At 43.3% G+C, this 20,840-nt stretch overlaps 4 protein-coding genes across 8 annotated transcripts in view; all 4 read right to left on the reverse strand.

Moving 5' to 3' along the window:
- The window catches only part of LOC100121196 (zinc finger protein chinmo), a 62,887-nt gene extending 51,522 nt beyond the window's left edge, over nt 1-11,365 (reverse strand). The window contains exon 1 of one of the 3 annotated variants that reach the window (XM_001604736.6): nt 11,117-11,365. In XM_001604736.6, the coding sequence (XP_001604786.2) occupies nt 11,117-11,168 (52 nt within the window). In that variant the 5' untranslated portion in view covers nt 11,169-11,365. Of the gene's footprint in view, nt 1-1,996; nt 2,404-6,262; nt 7,833-11,116 lie in introns of those variants that run through there. The other 2 variants (XM_003427082.5, XM_003427081.4) reach the window with 2 other exon arrangements.
- Nucleotides 11,366-13,151: 1,786 nt separating this feature from the next.
- Nucleotides 13,152-16,275, reverse strand: LOC103316652 (GA-binding protein subunit beta-1-like). Of its 2 annotated transcripts, none has more exons than XM_008211400.4 (4): nt 15,682-16,275; nt 14,260-15,092; nt 13,741-14,187; nt 13,152-13,685 (listed from the first exon to the last, which is right to left on the reverse strand). In XM_008211400.4, exons 2-4 carry the CDS (start codon nt 14,353-14,355, stop codon nt 13,623-13,625), a joined length of 606 nt encoding a protein of 201 aa, XP_008209622.1. In that variant the 5' UTR covers nt 14,356-15,092; nt 15,682-16,275; the 3' UTR covers nt 13,152-13,622. The 2 variants fall into 2 exon arrangements, with proteins under 2 accessions (XP_008209622.1, XP_008209623.1); XM_008211401.4 differs by having other exon boundaries at nt 13,528-13,670.
- A 235-nt stretch (nt 16,276-16,510) lies between these two features.
- Uqcrfs1 (ubiquinol-cytochrome c reductase, Rieske iron-sulfur polypeptide 1) lies at nt 16,511-18,580 on the reverse strand. The gene is made up of 4 exons (NM_001172339.1): nt 18,290-18,580; nt 17,508-17,660; nt 17,257-17,434; nt 16,511-17,128 (listed from the first exon to the last, which is right to left on the reverse strand). The coding sequence occupies exons 1-4, from the start codon at nt 18,498-18,500 to the stop codon at nt 16,843-16,845; spliced, it is 828 nt and encodes a 275-aa protein (NP_001165810.1). The 5' UTR covers nt 18,501-18,580; the 3' UTR covers nt 16,511-16,842.
- Nucleotides 18,581-18,714: 134 nt separating this feature from the next.
- Nucleotides 18,715-20,391, reverse strand: LOC103316653 (RNA polymerase-associated protein CTR9 homolog). 2 transcript variants are annotated; one of them, XM_008211403.4, is made up of 3 exons: nt 20,073-20,391; nt 19,489-19,729; nt 18,715-19,326 (listed from the first exon to the last, which is right to left on the reverse strand). In XM_008211403.4, exons 1-3 carry the CDS (start codon nt 20,075-20,077, stop codon nt 19,255-19,257), a joined length of 318 nt encoding a protein of 105 aa, XP_008209625.1. In that variant the 5' UTR covers nt 20,078-20,391; the 3' UTR covers nt 18,715-19,254. The 2 variants fall into 2 exon arrangements, with proteins under 2 accessions (XP_008209625.1, XP_016838547.1); XM_016983058.3 differs by having other exon boundaries at nt 19,489-19,792; nt 20,073-20,383.
- Nucleotides 20,392-20,840: the final 449 nt, after the last annotated feature.

Genomic DNA, 20,840 nt, shown 5'->3' on the forward strand with positions numbered 1-20,840 from the left:
GCGAAACTAGCTTTTACTTTGTAGCGCAGTTTGCATTTCGAGCTTCATTTGCATGGACGTGAAACCTCGTGCGTTCCGAATCGCGCGACAGAGGTCACGGCCGCGAGTAAATCTCGACTCCTTTTATTGCCGACTTTTTACACGGCGCAGGCATGCGCGAATGTATCGCCGAAATGCACGTCCTGCGTCCAAACTCGTGTTACGCGATAATCCAGCGTTTCCCGAACTAACGCGTGATCTATGCAAAGCTAAACGGCCTTAACACTCCGAGAGCCATTATCTCGGACAATGCGCGAGGAGAAACATAGTTTTTTCTCCTCTTTTGTTTCGTGCGCGCGTATAGGAAAAAAAGGCGATTTGAAAATACCGGTATCGCGCGAGCGGCATGAGAAACGCTCCGAACAAAGCAGGTGTTCCCTTGGCGGTGCTGCACTTCTAGTCCTAGAAACGGGTGCGACGAGAGACCGCATAGAGAGTCTCCAGTGTAGACGAGAGAAGAGAAAGAAGAGAGAGAGAGAGAGAGAAGAGGAAAAAATCGATCGCGAGCGGGACGACGACGACGACGAGTGCATCCTGCGGAGAGAGAGAGACAGAGTATACAGTGCGCCACTCGGATTAGAAGCGAGCCAATAACGCTTTTCATGCGCTCTCTTTCTGTTGGCTTTATTTTTGCGCGAGGGGTATGCCTATTCCTATTATTCCCAGACGTCTACTTCTCTAATAGTCGCGTCTAGGCGCAAGCTGCTGCTGCTGCTGCAACAACGGGACTCGCGACGCTGTGTGTAAGCATAGGAGAAATTCTCTTATACTTCTATGATGTATGGCGCCACTTTTGCCCCTATACCGCAGCACCGCCTGTTCGATACTTCATAGAAATTTACGTGCGTCTGTCGAGATCTATAATTTGTTCACAAATGCATAATACAGCAGAAGAATAAAAAAAATCACCCAGAACAACTGCAGACTCGTTTCGCACGACAAAACTGAATATAACGGTGCGCGTACTCTCTCTCTCTCTCTCTTTCTCTCTCTCTCTCTCTTTTGCTCGCGCGCAGCATTCGAAACATTCGAATCCGCGCTCGCGCAGGTATAAAGATTCCAGGAAAGCACATCGGCCGGCAGAATACCGCGAAATCATCAAGAGGTGAATCGATCTGTTTATAATACACTCGAACCTATAATATGCGTGTACTGTCCCCCGACACTGCTGTTGTTGTTGCATCCGCGCGAGGAGAGAGAGCTGCCCTTCGGCCGCTTCATTCACCTGTGTTTATTGACGCGCCGAGCGCAAGCTTCGACGATACACATCATCGGGCAGACGATCGAGTAGACGCAAATATCCTCGGCGGACTTTCAAACGCATGCAAAACCGACCACAATATACGTTCCTAGCTCGATGCGCGCGTCCTTGAAATCGAGCGGTGATTTTCGAATTGAGAAGAGAAATAATGTACGATGTGCACGTGAATACCGAGAATCCCAATTAGAAACGGAGCTGCGCCGGTTACGTCGCTATCGCAGCGGCGCAGAAAAAAAAAAACAAAACAGCCTTGCATCAGATAACACAATCGTGCGGTGCAATAAACAAAAAGGAGAGAGAGAGAGAGAGAGAGAGAGAGAGAGAGAGAGAGAGAGAGAGAGAGATTACGCGCAAAAGTCGCCGCTGCTGCACATAAGAGCCTACGCACGCACGTATATCCCCTCGACACACACACGCGCGTCGAAGCTATGACTCAATCGACTCGGCGGTTCCTTCGAAACAACGCGAGCATGTGTGTATGCGTGCAGTATATATGTATAATGCGCACCGCTGCAGTTTATATATACCTACACACACCGAATAAAGAATAAAGGAGAGACGGATCGATTACCCGCGCTGATAAGCGCCTTCGCACACAGGCCTGCCTTGTGTATTATGTATACGCCGCGTTGCACGAGTCAACCCTTCGATATGTGCCCGCTCGTTCTATATCCAAACTGAACATTACATACTCACCGAAAAATGCGTGATTATGTGCAACGCTGTGCCTGAATCGTCCGGCAGCGTTTTAAACTCCAGCCGGTAGATTTCCAGAGCGGACTCCGCGCACTGCGCAGAAAGTCTCCTGCGTTAGATAAAAATCTAATGTGTGTGTGCGCGCGTGTGTGTGTGTGTACCTCTCTCGGTATCACTGAACAATAACAATCTCGTGGAAAAATGAGGAGGACGACTGCTGCTCCTTCGGCTGCATCGATTTCCGCGTCATTATTTCCGCGCACGCACCTCGCCCCCGCCGCACACTGCGAATTCGAGTATATATAACAGCGGGAAAAAAAAGGAGCCGAAGAAAAGTGTACTCGTACCCAGTCGCGCAAGCGGAAAGCGCGAAATAGAAGCTAAGCACGGGTCGGCTCGAATTGGACTGCTATGGTCGCGAGTCCCATAGGCCTGCACGCATTTTCCTCTCTCTCTCTCTCTCTCTCTCTCTCTCTCTCTCTCTCTCTCTCTGTCTCCTGCTCGCTCTCCTTCGCCCAATCTCTCTCTCTCTCTCTCTCTCTCTCTCTCTCTCTCTCTCTCTTCGCCTTCCCTCTCTCCTCGCGGCCGAAGTTTTAGGCTTAGCCGCGCTCGCACACACACGCAGACACTCCTCGGCCCCTATATGTACGCACGTGTACAGCACACTTTTACGATCGTAGGCAAGCGCGTATACATATGCGTGCCGTGCGTATTCAGGGCTGCGCGCGAGTATAGAGAGCGAGAGAGAAGTTGCGCGCGAGCGAAGAATGCGCCCTGGTAAACTACCGGTTTACGTCGCACGCACGCGAGCCCGTAATCACGAGCTAACGATTGCCGCCTTCGAATTGCCGATCTAGCGCGTTATATGCTATACTTTGTTTAGAGGGGGAGAGCTCTGTGCTGCTCTGTATGGAAGGAAAACGCGCGTGACGATCAAAGGAGGGCATTTTTAAGAGCTGCTGCTGCTGCTGCTGCTGCTCTCTAGGCGCCTTTTTTTTATTTCTTCGGAGAACTCGAGTTAGAGAGAGAGGCTATTTAGTTTGCGGAATTAATTATTTTCTTCGGGTTGTTATTTTCGTTTGGAGAGTGTATTGAAATATGAATGGTTGATGCATGAGTAGCATTGGATTATTTATATTGTGACTGTGTACTGTATGGTTATATACGAGTGTATTATGCATTTGTCGAGTAAAATGTGGATGAATCATCGATTTCGCGCGATACACGTGGGAGGAGGTCTTTCATGCGCTTCTGCGTGGCATGAAAGTATTACATCTTTCGTACGTTTTCCTGCTGATTTACCAATTGAACCTTGAGTACCTGCATAATCCTATATGCGCGTCAGTCAAGTATAGACGTTGATTTTAACGAGATAAGACAGTGCGAAGTTGGATACGTAAACGCGCGCAGGAAAAAAGTGCGGGTCGAATAAAAGTATTCCTCGTCGCGTGCGGTTTATTAAGCGTCAATATGCATGGGGGCATCCCCCCACCAAACTCTCTCATCGTATACTTTTTTTTCACATCAGCGCTACGATCATCCGGTAACACATTTTTCATCAACAACGACGATCGCGCTTTCAAAATTGAGAAGAGAAAAAAAAAATTGAAAAGCAAGCGCACAGTCGCCTGGATTTTATCTCTTGCGCGCGCGCGAGCCAGCCATGTATAATAGCCGAGGCCGAGAAAAGCCGTTTCACGGTCTTAAGACAATGGCGCAGTACATCTTGCCGTAAGAAGCGGACAACAGAGCAGACAATTCCACGATTTTTTGCTGCAATTGTACTTCCCGTCCAGGGCTCCGAAGACTCGCCCCTTCCTCTCCTCGTAATACACACTCACCCTTGTCATTAGAAAAAAATTCATGAAAAGAGAAGTTTTTTCACGATAATTCGCATCTAACTTGTCAACGCTAATTGCAGGTGCACGCGAACTTCCGAAAATTTCTAAATACAAAAATTACGCACTCCCTATAGAGAGGGAAAAAAGACCGACCGGGCATGCGAAAGCAGGGGGGCGACGTGTAGCATGCACGATAAAAAAGGGAGGATTTAAGTGCGTTTATCGCGCGCCTCGTGCTCGTATGAATATTAGATCAGCGCTTGGATAATGAGGGTGATTTCGCTGCTGTCGCCGCTTAGAACCTGTGCGCACGCTATATTAATTTTGCAAGATTTTCGGAGCGTAAATATAGTACCACCGGAAGTTCGAGATGTAAGTATAAAAAACGATAACCCGATCGTCTATGGCGTTAATTGCACAGGTCTAGCGAGTTGCCCAATCAAACGCTCGAGAGCCGATAAAATCAGTCGAGCTGAGGCGAGTGAGAAAAAAAAAGCGACAGCGAAATCCTTGGGTGATAAATTATGAAAACTCACGGATCTTCCACGCAATCGGTTCAACTCTCTCGCCCGCGATGATCTAAGTTTCGGGCCGCGGCGCTGTATATAGTCAGGCGAACCTTCGTCTTCCGCGCCGCGTCCCTGAAAGAGCAGAGCGCCGAATTGCTCCCTAATTAGCTTTATTAATGAATGAGCGCACGTATACCGCCGGCTTATAAATTCGTCGATCGTCGTCTGCGGGAAAAATCGTGACTGGCCAATCTAATGCTATTGTATGTCGACGAAGAAAAACTAACGATGCACGGGAGAAAATGCGGCACGCTTTGGAATTTCAATCGTTAAACGGCCTTAATACGCAGTGCAATGCGGGAGTGAAATATTTAATATGAGAAAAGCTGATCGAAATCTCTCGCTATACAGCTGCATCGAGAGCCGGATTTATTCGGCATAGACGTTACGAGAGCGGGAGTTAGAAGTAGAAAAACACACGACGGTACAAAACTCGAGTTCGGAATGTTTTTCATTCTAATGAATGCCACCAAGGACGAGCCGCGCGAGAAAAAGGAGGAAGTAGCATTAGACGGCGGGAGAAGGGCACCAAGGCTACAAACGCAAGAAGCAGCCAATGCAAAAACTCCTCGTATTTACGTGTATACCTGGTACATCAATTAAATATACGCGTCTCGACCTTCCGGGAACGATCAGTCTCGGCATGTGCATCTCGAGGCCCATTAGAAATATTCCAAAAGTGTATATATACGAATCGGATTTTTTTCCCACAGTACGCGCAGTGGAAAATCAAAAGCGCGACGATAATCAAACGGTGTTTGAGCTGCGTGAAGTTGGAGCGCGAGGCCTGGAAATAACCGAGGGTCGGAATCATGGCAGCTCGTCGAGGAAAAACTCGCGGGTGCGTGAAAATTACAGCGCCGCGCATCTCTTCGGACGGCCCCGCGCGCGCGCGCAATTAGCATCGTTGAGGAGTCGCAGCGGCGTTAGAGGCAAATTACGCGTCAGCGAGTGACGTTGATTCGGCTTTGCCACCTTCGCTCTTTTGTTTGGCTCTGATGCGCGAGGTTTTAATGACGGTATATACGCTTAGCTGATGATTGATAATTATAACCGTGCGTGGATCTGTGTAATTTTTTTTTTTTTCTGTTCTAAGCTGGCGCGGATTGCGTAAGAGGATTATGTAAATAAAAGTGAGGGACGTTAAGTCACTCTGTAAACAGGTGCGAGACTATTACGTATGTATTTCTTTACCGATGGTGATCTTATTGCTTTTCGGACTTTCGGAGCGAACACTTTCAGATTCACTGAAACGCTTGCATAATTTAAACTTCATCCACTCGACGATCAACGTAAGTAAACACTCGCCGAAAAAAGCAACCCCCAACACCTACGATATTTCCGCCCCCCCCCCCACCACCCATCAAACTCACACCATATATCTCGAACCACCACAACACTTGACCGTAATGCAGGAAATGAGAAAAACGAAAAGCTCATCGTCGGCCGCGCGCACACAGTATACGCCTTGACCTTCAAAAGCCGGCGAACGCCATCTTAAAAACATCACCTTGAAATCTCGCGCGCTCGCCGACAGGGGGGCGCCTATACATATACACACACACACTCCTCGGTTCCATCCCACCCCCGAGACGCACAGTGTATACCCGCGGAATCGCGCGAAATCAACAAATAGGCGCGCGGCGGCTGTCGAGAGGTGAAAAAAAAAAAAAAAAAATTCATCAAGCTTGTAACCTCCGCATTGAAAGAAAGCACACGAGTAATCCGCCTCGTCACGATCGAGGAAGCACGCATTGTGTGTTGTTTTTTCGCAGTTTCGCGTTTCGCAGGCAAATCTCCACGTGCGCCGGGGAAATCTCTCGAGGTATACGTCAGGAAAAAAGAAAGCTACATACCTAGTGGATGAAGCCACCATGAATTAAGCAGGGATGATTGATGATTGCTGGGGCCGTTGCCGACCGGGGCGTACATCCTCCTCCGACTACGTCACGCCCGTCACTGTCGCGCGCGCCGCCGTTCTCTCGAGGATGTTCGCGCCGCCGGCAGCCGGCTGCAAGCGCAAGCGCGCGCGCACCCCCTGCACGCACACACACACACCCGCGCAGCCTGTGTAGACCTACCCCCTACGCTCGTACAGCCATACCCCGGGATCCCGGTCTCTCTCTCTCTCTCTCTCTCTCTCTCTCTCTCACTCACGCACTCGAATTTCCCCTTCTGCTCCTTCTCGCGCGAGTCTGCGCAGCTTGCGCGCCTCCGCGTAGTCGGGGGTTGCAAGGTTACCACCGCCGGCTACTCTCCTCCTCCTCCTCCTCCTGCCGAGCTGCGGCAGCGCCCCTGTACAGAGGGCCGCCCACGCCGAGAGCGCAACCCCAGCCGCACGACCATCACTTTCGCTAAAAAGTACTTTCTCTTTCTACGCGGAGGGTTCGGGCGACTCTCTCTCTCTCTCTCTATGTGTGTGCGTGTGCGAATCTCTCTCGCGCTCCCTGGCGTATACAAGCGCCGCTGGAGAGAGAGAGAGAGAGAGCTTTACAAGGTTGCCAGGGACGGAGACCGGGCGAGCTTTTTTCGGGAGCCCCGGGCAGCGAGATCATTTTTTATCCCTTCGGCGTCGCTGCACGTTGTGGATATCTTCAAGATTGCAGAGCTTTTTTTCTACATACTGCAACGCGCAAAATTACTCAACTCCGGTTTCCACGTCGCAAGCTCAATAAGCTCATCGCGGTCCACCGCAAATTAGTCGGCGCATTTAATTAGGATTATCATAGCGAATGTTTTTAATGAATACACGGGAGGGAGGTCGGATAGGGGGAGGAGTGGGTATTCGGAACTTTTTCGTGTTTCGAACGTTCGTTGTTTAGTTAAGGGAAAAGGGGTAGCGCGCGCGGGGAGAGATGAGTGGAGAGAAAAAAGCAGCGGCAGCGGAAGAGACTGAGAGAGTTAAATAATGAATATGCGAAAGAGAGTGAGCGAAAATATGAGCGAGAGGGTATACGCGAGAAAGAGAGAACATTGTAAAAGCTCGAGTTCCGGACGCGCAGCGATGTATGCGGATGCGGGGGTGTGTACGTGTATACTATGCGCGTATATAGTGCAGGATGCCTCGAATGCATTTGTTCGAGTGGCTTATTATTCTCTCCCGTCGCTACTCTGGCGCTTGGAGAGCTTAAAATTTTTCCTGAAATTTCGCATGGCCAAATGGCTGCGCTGTGCAATATTTTTGCAGCGCTCCGAATGTTACTTGTGCGAGACGAGTGTGTTTTCTGTCTAATTCCACGTTGATCACGTCGCCTCACCAATGCGGTCGGTATCTACTGCGCTCGAAAAATTGCATGAATTCCGCTACAACCCTTCTCTCTACGCGCAATCAATCCCATCCACATACGCAGCCAAAAAAAAGAGACTCGCCAGTACAATAATTCACAGCAACTTACACAACGCATAACCGCAATATTCCGCCCTGCATCCCAGCTCCCCTCCCACCTCGTAGCAGCATCCCCGCGCAACGTAAACAAAACAATGCAAACCGATAAATCAGCACTCTCCTCGCTTCGCAAAACCATAGGCGCTGCATGCACCCGCGCGATTTGCAATTGCGATTCCAGCAGCCATAATTTTGATCAACGGCTCTCTCTCTCTCGCGCGCGCCCGCGCGCAAAAAAGTCACCACCCGCCACCGCCGCCTCCTCGTTAGTACACCACTGCTCTCAGCTCTGGCGTCGGTGCTCTATACGCTGTGCTAGTAGTGGTAGCGGTATAGTGGGAGTAGGGAGAACAACCTTGCACCCCGCCAGTCTCTCTCCCCCCAGCTGATGCGCGCGAGCCCCGAAATTTTCGGAGGGGTCGCGCAACGAGAGACGAAAGAGAAAGTGGAGAGGAGAGAGCTTCCGGGGGGGGGAGAGGGTATGCAGGGAAAGCCGGCGCAGCGGGAGGACCAGCGCCGGGCAACCTCTGCACCGGCACCCGGCAACAGCCCACCCCGACCTCGGAAGGAGACTAATCATTAGCCTCCTTCCCTCCCCCCCTCTCTCTCTCTCTCTCTCTCTCTCTCCCTCTCTCTCTACGTGTTTTATATATACGTGAAATTCGCGATGAATCGGCGCCGAGCGCGTATACCCCCTGCGTACCTATGTACCTGTACCTGCGCCTCTCCTTATCTTATCTCGCGCGCGCGTTGGCCGGCTTTCTCCGATGCTCTCGGGTTTGTGATTCTTCCGTCTCTGTCTTCAGTGTGTATACCTCTCTCTCTCTCTCTCTATATATATATATATATATACACACACACACACACACACACACGGGGTTTCCTCGGCGAGCGTTTTTTTCTCTCTGTGCGAGTTGATACGCCGGCGTTACGACATCGTCCTTTCCGCCTTTGCCCTTTTAACCTCGAAAGGTCGATCGGCGGCGTTGCAGTTTTATTATTTAGAGACTTCTTCCTTTGCACACCGCGCTTCGCTTAAAGACGCTTTAAAGCTGTATAGGCACGTTTACGAAAAAAAAAATAAATAAATAAAAAATAGAACGGTTATCTATTTTAAGCGTGGTCCAGCCGAAAAATTTACGTCAAGAGAGAGATGGCTCCATCGTCGCTTGTTTACCCGCCTTCCGCGCGACTTCCTTTGAGGAGGGACACTTGTGAATATAAAGTGCGTTCTTCAACCTTATTAAACTCTCGGAAACTCTCGTCTCCCCCACACGCGGCGAAGAAGAGGAGAACATTTTTTCGACAAAATTCGCACGCAGCTATAAGAGAAGGAGATAGTCGTCGATTCGAGCACCTCGTTAACCGTATATACGCTTATACGTTTTTCGAACTTTCGCGCGCATTATCACCGGCTCAATTTTAAATTGAATTATCCCGACCGCAAAACGCTGCGGGTTATTGCGTTCTGCTCTCTCGCTAATTCAGCTATTAAAAAGTTTAACCACGCGAACCCTCTTCGATTAGCGCATCGAGTTCGCCATACACTTCGCTCGCCTATTACAAAGTTTCCATGCCAGAATTGCATCTTGAAACGGCGCCATTTTTCATCAGTACGTAATACAGCCCCGAATGAAATGTGCGAGAACCGCATCGACGAGAAAAAATCGCAGACAACGCGGAGCTACGCGAAAAAAAGGAGAGAACGAAGGAAACACACTCGATAGAGAGAGAGTGAGAGAGAGAGAGAGAGAGAGAGAGAGAGAGAGCCCGGGGCAGGCATCTATATGGAGAATCGATTTTTCGAGGCGCGCGCGCGTAAAAAAAGGCGCGAGCGGGAGAGTCCTATACGCATAGTGTGTATACACTAGGGAGGAGAGGGAGAGAAATTCGCGAGTGCAATATCTATATGCCAGCAGGACACGTACACTATATACGCGTAGATCGTATATTGGATAGCGCAGAGGGAAGCGGGCGCCGCGAGGCACGTATATAACACACGCACACGGAGGCCGAGCTGACGACGCAGTAGTAGTAGAAGTAGGAAGTGAGACGCGACCCCCGAAAATTCTGGAGGAGAGCGTGCAGTCGCAGCAGCAGCAGCAGCAGCGACGATGCAGGGAGACGAGGGGCCGCCGCCACCGCGCGCAGAGAGACGGGACGATAAGTAGAAAAAGACAGAGAGAGAGAGAGAGAGAGCAGAAGCCGCCTAGGGAGAAGGGAGGCGGTAGAGGGGTAAGATGCAACGCGCATCTATTGATTCTCCGTTGCCAAGGGTTGGCCCACTCACTTTCGAAAGCGCACGCACCGTCGTCTCTCTCTCTCTCTCTCGCTCGCTCGCTTTACGCACACACGTGTGCGCCGCGCAACGAGACTGTGCGCGAACGCTCATGTGTGCGCCGTGTATGTGTATAGTATGTACCGTAGGGGAATGGAACGTCTGTGCTCCTTCTCTCTGGGAAGCCGAAAGGAAAAACTGGATTGTGCAACCCCTGTGCCTGCATTTCACGATGCCTAAGAGAGAGAGAGAGAGAGAGAGAGAGAGAGAGAGAGAGAGAGAAAGAGAGAAAGAGAGAGAGAGAGAGAGCTCCTTGACTATTTCTGATGCGAAGCGACGCTGCGTTTTATACTCGTAGAGTTTCGCTGCCTTACAAGCAGCGATATCGCTAGAGACGATCCTTTATTGTATTTTCTTATTTCGAGGTCACCGACAAGGGGGGGAGAGTCGAAAGTTTGTGTTGATGTCGGATGTGCCCGAGTGCATCGCTCGGAGAGAGCTATATTGATCGAAAAAGGATTAGCCTATCGTTTCACGAGGGAAAATGCCGCGCGCGTTCACGAATTCTCTCGTATATTCGAATAAAGCGAGGGTCCAAATCAGCGAGGACGCATTTTTCTCGAGGTTTTTAATAACGACGGGCACGTGTGCTATATGCTTATACTCTCTTACTGTTTACCACAGCGAAATACCTTCGCTCCCCCTACACGCGCATATTGAAATTGTCACTGCTGATACCTGTTTCGCTGTACTACTGGCATTGTTTAAATGACATCATTTATTAGGTTATGCACTTTTTCAGTGCAAGATAAAAACGAAGCACAAAACTGGCCGATTCTAGGATAGATAAATTTCGCGGATCGACGTGCACGACAAGCCAATGCAGCTCGCGCGAAGCAAAACAAAAGAACGCGCTCTCGCGACTGCAACTACGTAGGTATGCGCTGCAGCCATTCGGCGGTGCACGTTGCCGCACCGGCATACGAGCCTCCCGCTTCGATTCGCGACTTAACCTATTAAAAACAAGTGACGAATAACAAGACTCACCTTCCTCTTGAGACTGAAATTCCACAAAGTTCCTCGGGTTGATGCAAATCATAACAAAAGTCCAAGAATGCCAAGTTTCGCTAGAAGTTCAGACGAGACGACGACGACGACGACGACGAGACGCGAGTGCCGATGCAGTAGATAGGTCTTGGTCCGAAACGTTGAGATTTTGATGTGTTTTTTCCGAAAAAGATTATCTTCGCACTCGCGTCTTTCTCGCGCTGCCGGCAGCGAAGAAGACCGACAACTGCCGCGCGAATAAATGCTCGCATGCGTTTCAACCCCCCTCCCCTCCCCTTTGCAATATCTCTCTCTCTCTCTCTCTCTCTCTCTCTCTCTCTCTCTCTCTACTCGCGGTGCGCCTATATATGGGTTCTGCTCGTAAAAACCGACAATTTTGATGCGCTCGATTGCAGCGCTGCCTCGCGGCACTGCAGTGAATTTGATTTCTAATAAAATAAAACATTTTTTTAGATATAATACATAAATAAAAAAAATCAGAATTCAAATGTAAACGAGCTATTAAAAATTTAAAAATCTCAATGTTTGTATATGATTTTAATCTCTTAATTATAAAGAGTATAAAAATACTTATTAAGGCTCAGTAGCCAGATTGTAAGGCATATCGTGGCCATATGTCCCTGTCAACAGGCGACGGTAAGTGGGCATAATATGCCATAAAATTATGGCCAACGTTTTAAGAATGGCAACCTAAACTTGCACACATTTATGCATATGTGCAAACATGACCGCACTCAATACTCACACTGACACATATAGTTTTTATGTATGTGTGGATATTAGAAAAAGCATCAGGTGAAATTTGTGTGTTCAAGATTATCAACAATGAAGTGTAAAAGTGATGATCTTGACAGATATTCTTCCAACTCAGTGTTCCAGTCAGTCGCAAGCAGTATCTATCAGTATATTGCCTTATATGCAGTGTATTCGTGAAAGATTATTTGCTTGAAACAACATTTGCTTGTCTGTTTTCTATAGCTTTTCTATAGCTGATCCACACCGGAGCCCATGGCTCTGGAGGCAAAATTTACACATGGGTGTTTACATGAGAATTTAAACTATAGCACTTGAGATAAAGGCAAGTGAATATATTGTTTTAATAACTTGAAACAAATCACCATGCAAAATTTCAGCCCTCTAAGTATGATAAATTTCAATTGAGAGCAAAAAGAAAAATTGAAAAAAGTAATCGTACAATCATTGAGAATTTGATTTTGCTCTCAATTGAAATTTATCATACTTAGAGGGCTGAAATTTTGCATGGTGATTTGTTTCAAGTTGTTAAAACAATATATTCACTTGTCTTTATCTCAAGTGCTGTAGTTTAAATTCTCATGTAAACACCCATGTGTAAATTTTGCCTCCGGAGCTATGGGCTTCGGTGTGGATCAGTTAGCGAAGACAAACAAGCAAAAATTGTTACTCTAGCCTGTTTCTACATAATAAAATAAGCATCTACATCACAAATTAAACATCTTTCATAAATACACTGCATATAAGGCAATATACTGATAGATACTGCTTGCGACTGACTGGAACACTGAGTTGGGAGAATATCTGTCAAGATCATCACTTTTACACTTCATTGTTGAGAATCTTGAACACACAAATTTCACCTGAAGTTGTTTCTAAGATTCACACTTACATAAAAACATGCATGCCAGAATAGTATACATATATATGTTAGTGAGTTTTGAGTGTGATTATATGTAAAGTATGTATCAATATTCAAGGTTAGGTTACTGCTCTTAATACATTGCCTTGTATTTTCCAAATTTATTGTCAAATCCTTTTTTTAAACGTAAATGATTTTAGAATTTACTGCGTTAAAAGAAATTTGATTATTAAGTTTATGGATTTTAGGTTATAAACCCATTGGTGGAGTCAAGAACTCAACATAATGTGGGCATATTATGTTGACATATTATGCTAAGAAAAATATGGCCAGTAGTTAGTCACCGGACATATCTTATGGCGTATTTTCTACGAGGGCTCTAGATCTTTAACTTTCTCCTTATTAATAACTAATTTATATTTGGAATTTTGTTCTTCACTGTAACACATTTTTTGGTACTCGTTGCAGGTATAATACATTTCTTACTGGAATATCGTTCTTTTTCCTGTTTGTACAAAAGAAGATTACTTAATTATAGGCAAAATAGATCTGTAAACCATCTGCAATTTCTCGAAAACTATTTATATCTCAATATATCTATATTAAAATTCTATCTCGAGATCTTCTCCGGGCCTCATGTTTGCACCACTACTATCTTCGCAACCTGATGTTTCATCTTCATAACTTGAACTGCTTTTTATACCTTCTTCTGTAATTCATGCCCTCAGTATCTTTTCTTCTTACACTAGAATATGCCTGTTTGTCTTCGTTTTTCAGCCTCTACCGAAGTTTTATACATACTTTCAGCTGCTTTCTTATCGTGTTCAATTACTTCCCAATAGATAGGGCACTTAACATTATTTACGGTTCTCATTTTTCGTTTGAAATCCCTATCCATGATGATTTTGGAAATTGTTTCTGTATCGTCGGTAACTAAGTTATGGACCGATATATTTTCAAACAAAAAATCATTTTTCATTTATCTTACCTCGGCTTCACATTGTTTGAAATAATTTGTCCATATTCTATTCTTTTCAATGATCTTCTCGTCGTTGATTCGGGCTCTAGGTTGTCGATTTGTCTTTTCGTACAGAGCCATTATATGTCTGAGCATCAATTTAATTCTGTCTTCATCTCCTTGTTGCTCCATTAATGCGAACGGAGTTTTACCTTCGCTGTTTTTAGGGCACACTTCAGCCCTATTTAATAATAATAATCGCATAATATCCAATCCTCCATCGGGTATGCTGCAAACGTAATGCAGCGCAGTTTCCCCCGTTTTTTCTATCTTCATATTAATGTCAGCTTTATGCTTTAGCAAGATCTTTACGATCTCCGCATTACCTTTTTGCACAGCCATCATAAGAGCAAAATTGTCACCATCAACTTTGCCATTAACATTGGGAATATTATTGCATGTTAGGAATAATTTTACCTGAAATAAAAAAAATATTTTAATTAAAACATGGTTTTGTATGAGGCTTTGGTATTTTTTATGATGAATTACCAGATATTTTTTTTCATAATTGATGGCTTCGTGTATAGGATGGTATCTATACCAATCAATTTCATCCATGAAGCTTACGTTATTTTGTATCAACATCTTGGCGAGAGCTGTGTGTTCTCCATCAGCCCGAGCTAAGAAATGTAATATGTTTCTCTTATCGTCGTCTCGTGCACGATAACTAGCACCGTGTTTTATTAGTAGCAGAACTATGATTGTAGCATCCTTATATACTTGGCCGCTTGGAGTACTGGGGTCATACCCCACTCGTAAACAGAATTTACGTTGACGTTGCGTGTCACCAACATTTTTACGATATTTATTTTGGATAGTTCAATACATACTCAATCTAAGTGGGCTTACTCCATTACTATCTTGCGCTTCTATATCTCCGTCGTAATCATCGATGAGCATTTTTGCTAAATTGTCTGTTGTTTCTGACGAATGGAGCTTTATGAGTACATGTAGCAGACTTTCGTCTATGCTACATATCTCTTTTGTTACACAATACTTTTCGTTTACATGGATTACAATTTTTTTTAAAATGCCTTTGCTGATTTAAATAAACCTTCCAATATACAAATATCCAAATTAATGGAAATGTATTTGTGTGGCGAAACACGTTATCTATCAATTCTGGAAATTTCTCTTGTAATTCTTTTAAAATGTCGGGCTCTGTGTGTTTCGTTTTTTTTATAACAAAATTTTCTAAGACATATTCTAATTTTTCGATCTATTTCTCTGACTTTTGTAGTATTCGGGCTGTTGTTCAGTTTATCTAATTCATAACCAAATTCCGTTCACTTGTAAAACGGAAATGTTTGGTTCGCTGACATCTGGAAAAAAAATGTTGACATAAAATAATTATAAATTCTCGCGAAATTGCAATCATCGAAACAATTTAAGGGGTCAAGCCTGGGTTAAATCCTGCAAAAAAAAAAAACAAAAAGATATTCTTCTTACCAAAAAATTTTTTATTTGATGTAATTTGGAAAAAAAATTCTATCGAAAATATCTAAATATACATCATTTTTATCGAAAAAAACATGTATATACTAGAGAGCCGTTGCAAGTGACTAAAAATACTTATTTATATAGTGAAATGTCATGAATTTGGGCAATGATTTTACAAGGTATATACGCATGTTTTTTTCGATAAAACTTGTGTTTATTTTATATATTTTCGATAGATTTCTTTTTTCAAATTACATGGAATAAAAAATTTTTTGGTAAGAAGAATATCTTTTTGTTTTTTTGCAGGGTTTAACCCAGGCTTGACCCCTTAAAAAGACAGTATCTAGGGGCCGTAAATATCGACGTTAGATGGTGGACGGTGGACGGCGAACGGCGCGACTACAATAATTTATTTCAAAGTGAACAGTGAACGCGCAGATGCCCCACCATCAAACGTATAAAAATACTTACAATTGTGTGTAGAAAAAGAGTAGGATTTTTCTTAATAATAACGTCCTTTCTCTTTAATTTGAGGGACTCGTGGCCGGTACTGGGTGACCCGAGGATGTACGCAGGACACAACACTCACGCACGCAGATATTTGCTATGCCCAGCAATTTATGTCGTACAAATATACGAATTAGTACTCAATCTCAGTTATTCGCGAACTTTTACGTGTAGATTTTTCGGATGTTCTCGATGTTTACACTGCTACGTTCCGAAGCTTTCTGTTCGCGCGCACACCTGAGGAATATGTTCTCGCTCTCTGCCGGCCGATCTCGCCCTTGCGCGATCAAATCACACGTGTTTTTCTCGCGCGCGCTCAAGTATTTTGTTTGCTTTGTTTTAGACGCAATTTGACTAATGGAACCACATGCAATTCGTTCTGGCTCTAAGATTTTTTAATTTATTATTTGGCTATGGATAATTTGATATAAGCTGTAATTGCAAATAATAATAAACACTTCAGGAGGCTTAATCTATTGACAAACTTTTCAGATTTTTATTTCTCACATCTATTTTTCCATCTTTCATTAGGTCTTCTGTATCAAATTTATTTCTATGAAATTTAGCAATTTAGTCCAGACTCTAATAATAATCAATTTGCTGTACAGTTTTACAAAGATTGTAGCAGCTTTCGTTTTTAAAAATTAAATTTTAAAAAATGTTAATTAACAAATAATTACAGCTTTCATGTTTTAGAACTTGTTCTTACATCAAGAACTCCCGAGTGACAATCGAATTATAGTGTTATGAAACTTTTATAGGTAACAATAAAAATTAAAAAAAAACAGCAGGATTTATTTTAGTTGGCTCTATACCAATCATGATTATTATTTCGATTTATCATCATCTTTTTTAACAAAAATTAAATAATAAAGTATTGTAGTCGATTTTTGCGAATCCATTAACATTTATTCTATAGGCTGTATAACTTTAATATTTTTTCAATTAGATGATAGAATCGCATTGCTTTCCGATCAATGAGGCTGCATTGATTTACAAATTTGTTTTTCTAGCTAGTAATTTTCATAATAAATATTGTAAATCAAATATTCCTCATAACGAAGCCTCTTCTCAAAATCCATGCCAATCGGTATTTCTCTACTGCTCTTTGGAGCTGTTTAATAATTAACCAACTACGACAATGTCGTTTTGGAATTCATAGGCAGGAACCTCAAGGTTCAAAGGAGCTGGACCTTTCCTAATTCTTCCACTAGCATCATAGTGAGAACCGTGGCATGGACAGTAGTAACCACCAAATTCACCAGCGTTTGCAATTGGTACACAGCCCAAGTGGGTGCAGACTCCAACAACAATCAACCATTCAGGTTGCTGTACTCTATCAGTATCCTTCTGGGGGTCACGAAGACTGGCAACGTCAACAGCGTTTTCTCTCTCAATCTCAGCTGCAGTCCTGTTGGTGCAAAAAAATGTTTACCATAATATTTACTATACAACTTTTAGTATTTGATTTTCAATACTAAAAATTCTCAATAACTGTAATGATTAGAATATTTATGTTTTTCTGTGAATTTAGCTAACCTGTGACGAATAAACAGTGGCTTTCCACGCCATTTAAAGACAACGCTCTTTCCCTCAGGAATAGCATCAAGCTTTACTTCAATCTTAGCCATGGCCAAAACATCAGCGGATGCAGCCATGGTGGAAAGAAGGTCAATTACAAACGACTTGGCCGTGTATGCACCAATAACTCCAGCACCTAGAGAATGAAAATCCTATTAGATATCACTGTAAATTTCAAAATTATTTAAAATTTGTATCCTGTATATTACTTGCTGCTACGACGTATGAAACTGCTTGACGTGATGGAGCCGATTCACGGGACCTGACAGATGGATTTTTGACCTCATCTTTACGGTACTCATTGAAGTCTGGCACTCGGATGTCAGTGTGTGCTAACCTCTGTTGTGTAATTTGGGAGCTCACTGAAAGAAGTGCAGATAATTAATTGAAATGTTATCATTTTGAGATATGTTAAAGCTTCCATGCATATATTGCTGTGCTGTTATTTTAGTTCTGCCTAATAAACACACATAGTGCAAATATTGTAAACAAATTATTAATTTAATATACAATTCGCACTGTTTGTTTATAAACTTAGATCATCAGCCAAGATAATAAATAGAATGAAAATAATCATCAAATGGAAATATAAGAAAATTGACAGATTATCCAGAATTAGAGTATATATAACCTCTCAAAAGCACACTCCTTCGAGACAGGAAACGGAACATTGTCAGATATCGAAGATAGTGATAAACAATTTGTCACAAAACTAGATAGCACAGATACGCATTATACGCCGAAATTTTCGATAAAAATAGCCTTTAAAACAATATTTTGTTACATGATGTTGCAGACTGGCACGTAAAGCTCGGTCGGCAAAGCAGTTGCCTATGTTCGCCTGACTGGCCGAACAACTGCTCTATATCCCCGAAGATTGTTACATAATTAGAATTGGAAAATAAACACTTTGCACGTTCGAAAAAGCAGAAAGCCGAGATGAATGCCCGAATTCCAAAGGGCGATAAGACACGTATTTGGCGCAACTTACCCGCGATTCCCGAGCTCACGCGTATAGCCCCGTTGAGGTGTAGGTCTTGGCTGAGAGTGTAGTTGAGGGTCCGTTGGATGGGACTGGGCAAGGTGATCTTCTTCCTGGAGATCTTGCTGTTGGAGCGGACAGGCTTGACACCCGTTGAGATGACATTGATCGCAGCTTTCGCGAAGGGGGCGATGCTCGAGGACTTCGTGATCACGTTCATTTTTACGCGAGTTTCGCCGTAAAGGACTTACACCACCAGACGACAGAAGACACGGATGTCGCTGCTCGTCGACCGAGAGTACATACGCATAAGACCGAATAGGACGCCACCATCAAACCTGCGGATAACTCGCGACTCTCGCGTTAAGCGCGACGCGCGAAACTCAAAAACTCGAGACATAATAAATCATTAGTCGAATTAGGCTTTTTTTTTGGTGAAACTTACTTTTTCAGAATCCATAACATGGTAACATAAAATTAGGTGGAGCAATTAATATTGATCGATAGTAATATTTAAAAGCTTGATCGTAACGGCGCAAACGATGGAATGACTTGGCTAGTATATAGTAACTTTCAGAACGTATCGATGCTGTTTTTGTATTACGTAATGCATTTAAAGCCGCCCGTAGAGCATCATCATAGTTTTCCTCTAAACAATAACATACTACTGGGTTTTTCGAATCAATATCTCTTGCCTTTATCAATAACTCGAAACTAGCCTTTCCATTATGCTTAGGACATGCTTCAACAGACTGTTCATCAATTTTTAAAGCGCTTTGATATGCTAGATATGCTTCATTATAATAATATAGTTTTAAGAGACAATGTCCCATTTTAACCCTAACATTCAAAAGGGCACCGTGGATTTATTCGTAGTACTTTTCTGTAGAAAGTCAAAGCACCTCGATAATCTTTTTTATTATTAGCAATTCAGACTTTACCAAGTAAAGATGGAATATTATTAGGAGATTGATTCAATACGAATTGACCTGATCCAGTTCGTAACTATTAAACAAACAAAAGTAAGCTTTTCCAATCAACTGATTCTGTAATCATAATTATAAAAACGGTTAGCCGTCACGGGACGCCTGGCAGACGTGAAACGCCGAATTTGATGTTTCACATAGAAAATTAGTAAAATCATGTGTTGCGAAATCAAGCAAAACTTTTGCAAGATTTATCAAAAAAAAGAGAAAGGATATTTTTACCTGATTGTGCACGGGGATTTTATCTGATGCAGTATACAGTAAACTAACTTTATTCAAAAAATCTTTCTTTTTCTTCTTATTATTTTCGCGGTTGGCTTCTTCAATATAAAGAGCTGCCAACATGTCCAAAGGACGCATCTGGTCCTTTTCATAGTCGTGGTATTCATTGTTAGCATGAACTCTTGATGATTCAAGAATCTTAACAATTCTCTTCAATCTTATATTTCTCGAAATATTCAAGCTAAACGAATACATGTGTTCAATATTCACTCCGAGGTAATAGAGCCAAGAATGAGTCTACAGCCTATTAAAAAAATGAAATAATATTAATTCCAAATTAACCTATATTTCAAGATTACATAAAAAACTTGTAAAATTTTCAAACTTTGTTAATTGTACACAAATGTTGAAAAAGCTTTAATATATACAATATCAACTGTACAATAATGAAATTCTCGAAAGGAAAGTCCAGAGATGATTGCGTGGTTAGTGTTTGGTAACGGGTGATTTAAACGCGTCAAAAGCAAAATTGCGCGAAAACGTTGACGGAAAATTGAAAACCATCGATAAAAAAGTTAACTTACCTCATTGAGATCACTTAACAGGGGAGTAATACATTCAGCCATTTGTCAGAAAAATGGTTAATAAATGTTGATCGTCGATCCGTCAACTGTCAACTGCCTCAGACGCAGATTTAATATGGACAGTATAGTGCACGATAGAAAGTTATATCTTATGGAATAAGATCTCCTGGAAGCTTTTTTACAATATCAATGCATATCAATTTCTACACCATCTGTATTAACGAATATATTGGAAATTCTACGGGAAAAATGCCATTTTCTGTTTGAAGAAACCGAAAAAAACAAATGTGGGGCACGCGCCCGCAACTTTTTTGTTCTTATTATGTTTAGAACAATGCAAAACCACGTTCCAACATCGAAAAAGTGCCTTGTGTCACTGTTTTCAAGGCCCTTCAAATTCGGCGAAAAATAGCCATTGTTCAAGGGCATGTACCTAATGCATAAGGGTACAAGCAAAAAATGTATAACGGTAGAATGCAAGAATTGGAAAAGAGCTTCAATTTAAAAAATAATGCGTTGAAAAAAGTTACCCACAATTGAAAGTATGGAAAAATCATGAAAAAAGTCCAAATTTCGTGACTCCGAAAAATTCTGCAAATTTCATGATTTTTTCATGATTTTTCCACATTTTCAATTATGCGAAACTTGGGATCAAATCAAGCATTTTCAACGCATTTTTTTTTTTTCAATTTGAAGCTCTTTTCCCGTTCTCTCACTCTACCGTAATACATTTTCTGCTTGAGCCCTTATGCCCTTATTAGCCCTGGT

The sequence above is a fragment of the Nasonia vitripennis genome, chromosome 2 (genome assembly GCF_009193385.2).
Source record: "Nasonia vitripennis strain AsymCx chromosome 2, Nvit_psr_1.1, whole genome shotgun sequence".
Taxonomy (NCBI): Eukaryota; Metazoa; Arthropoda; class Insecta; order Hymenoptera; family Pteromalidae; genus Nasonia; species Nasonia vitripennis.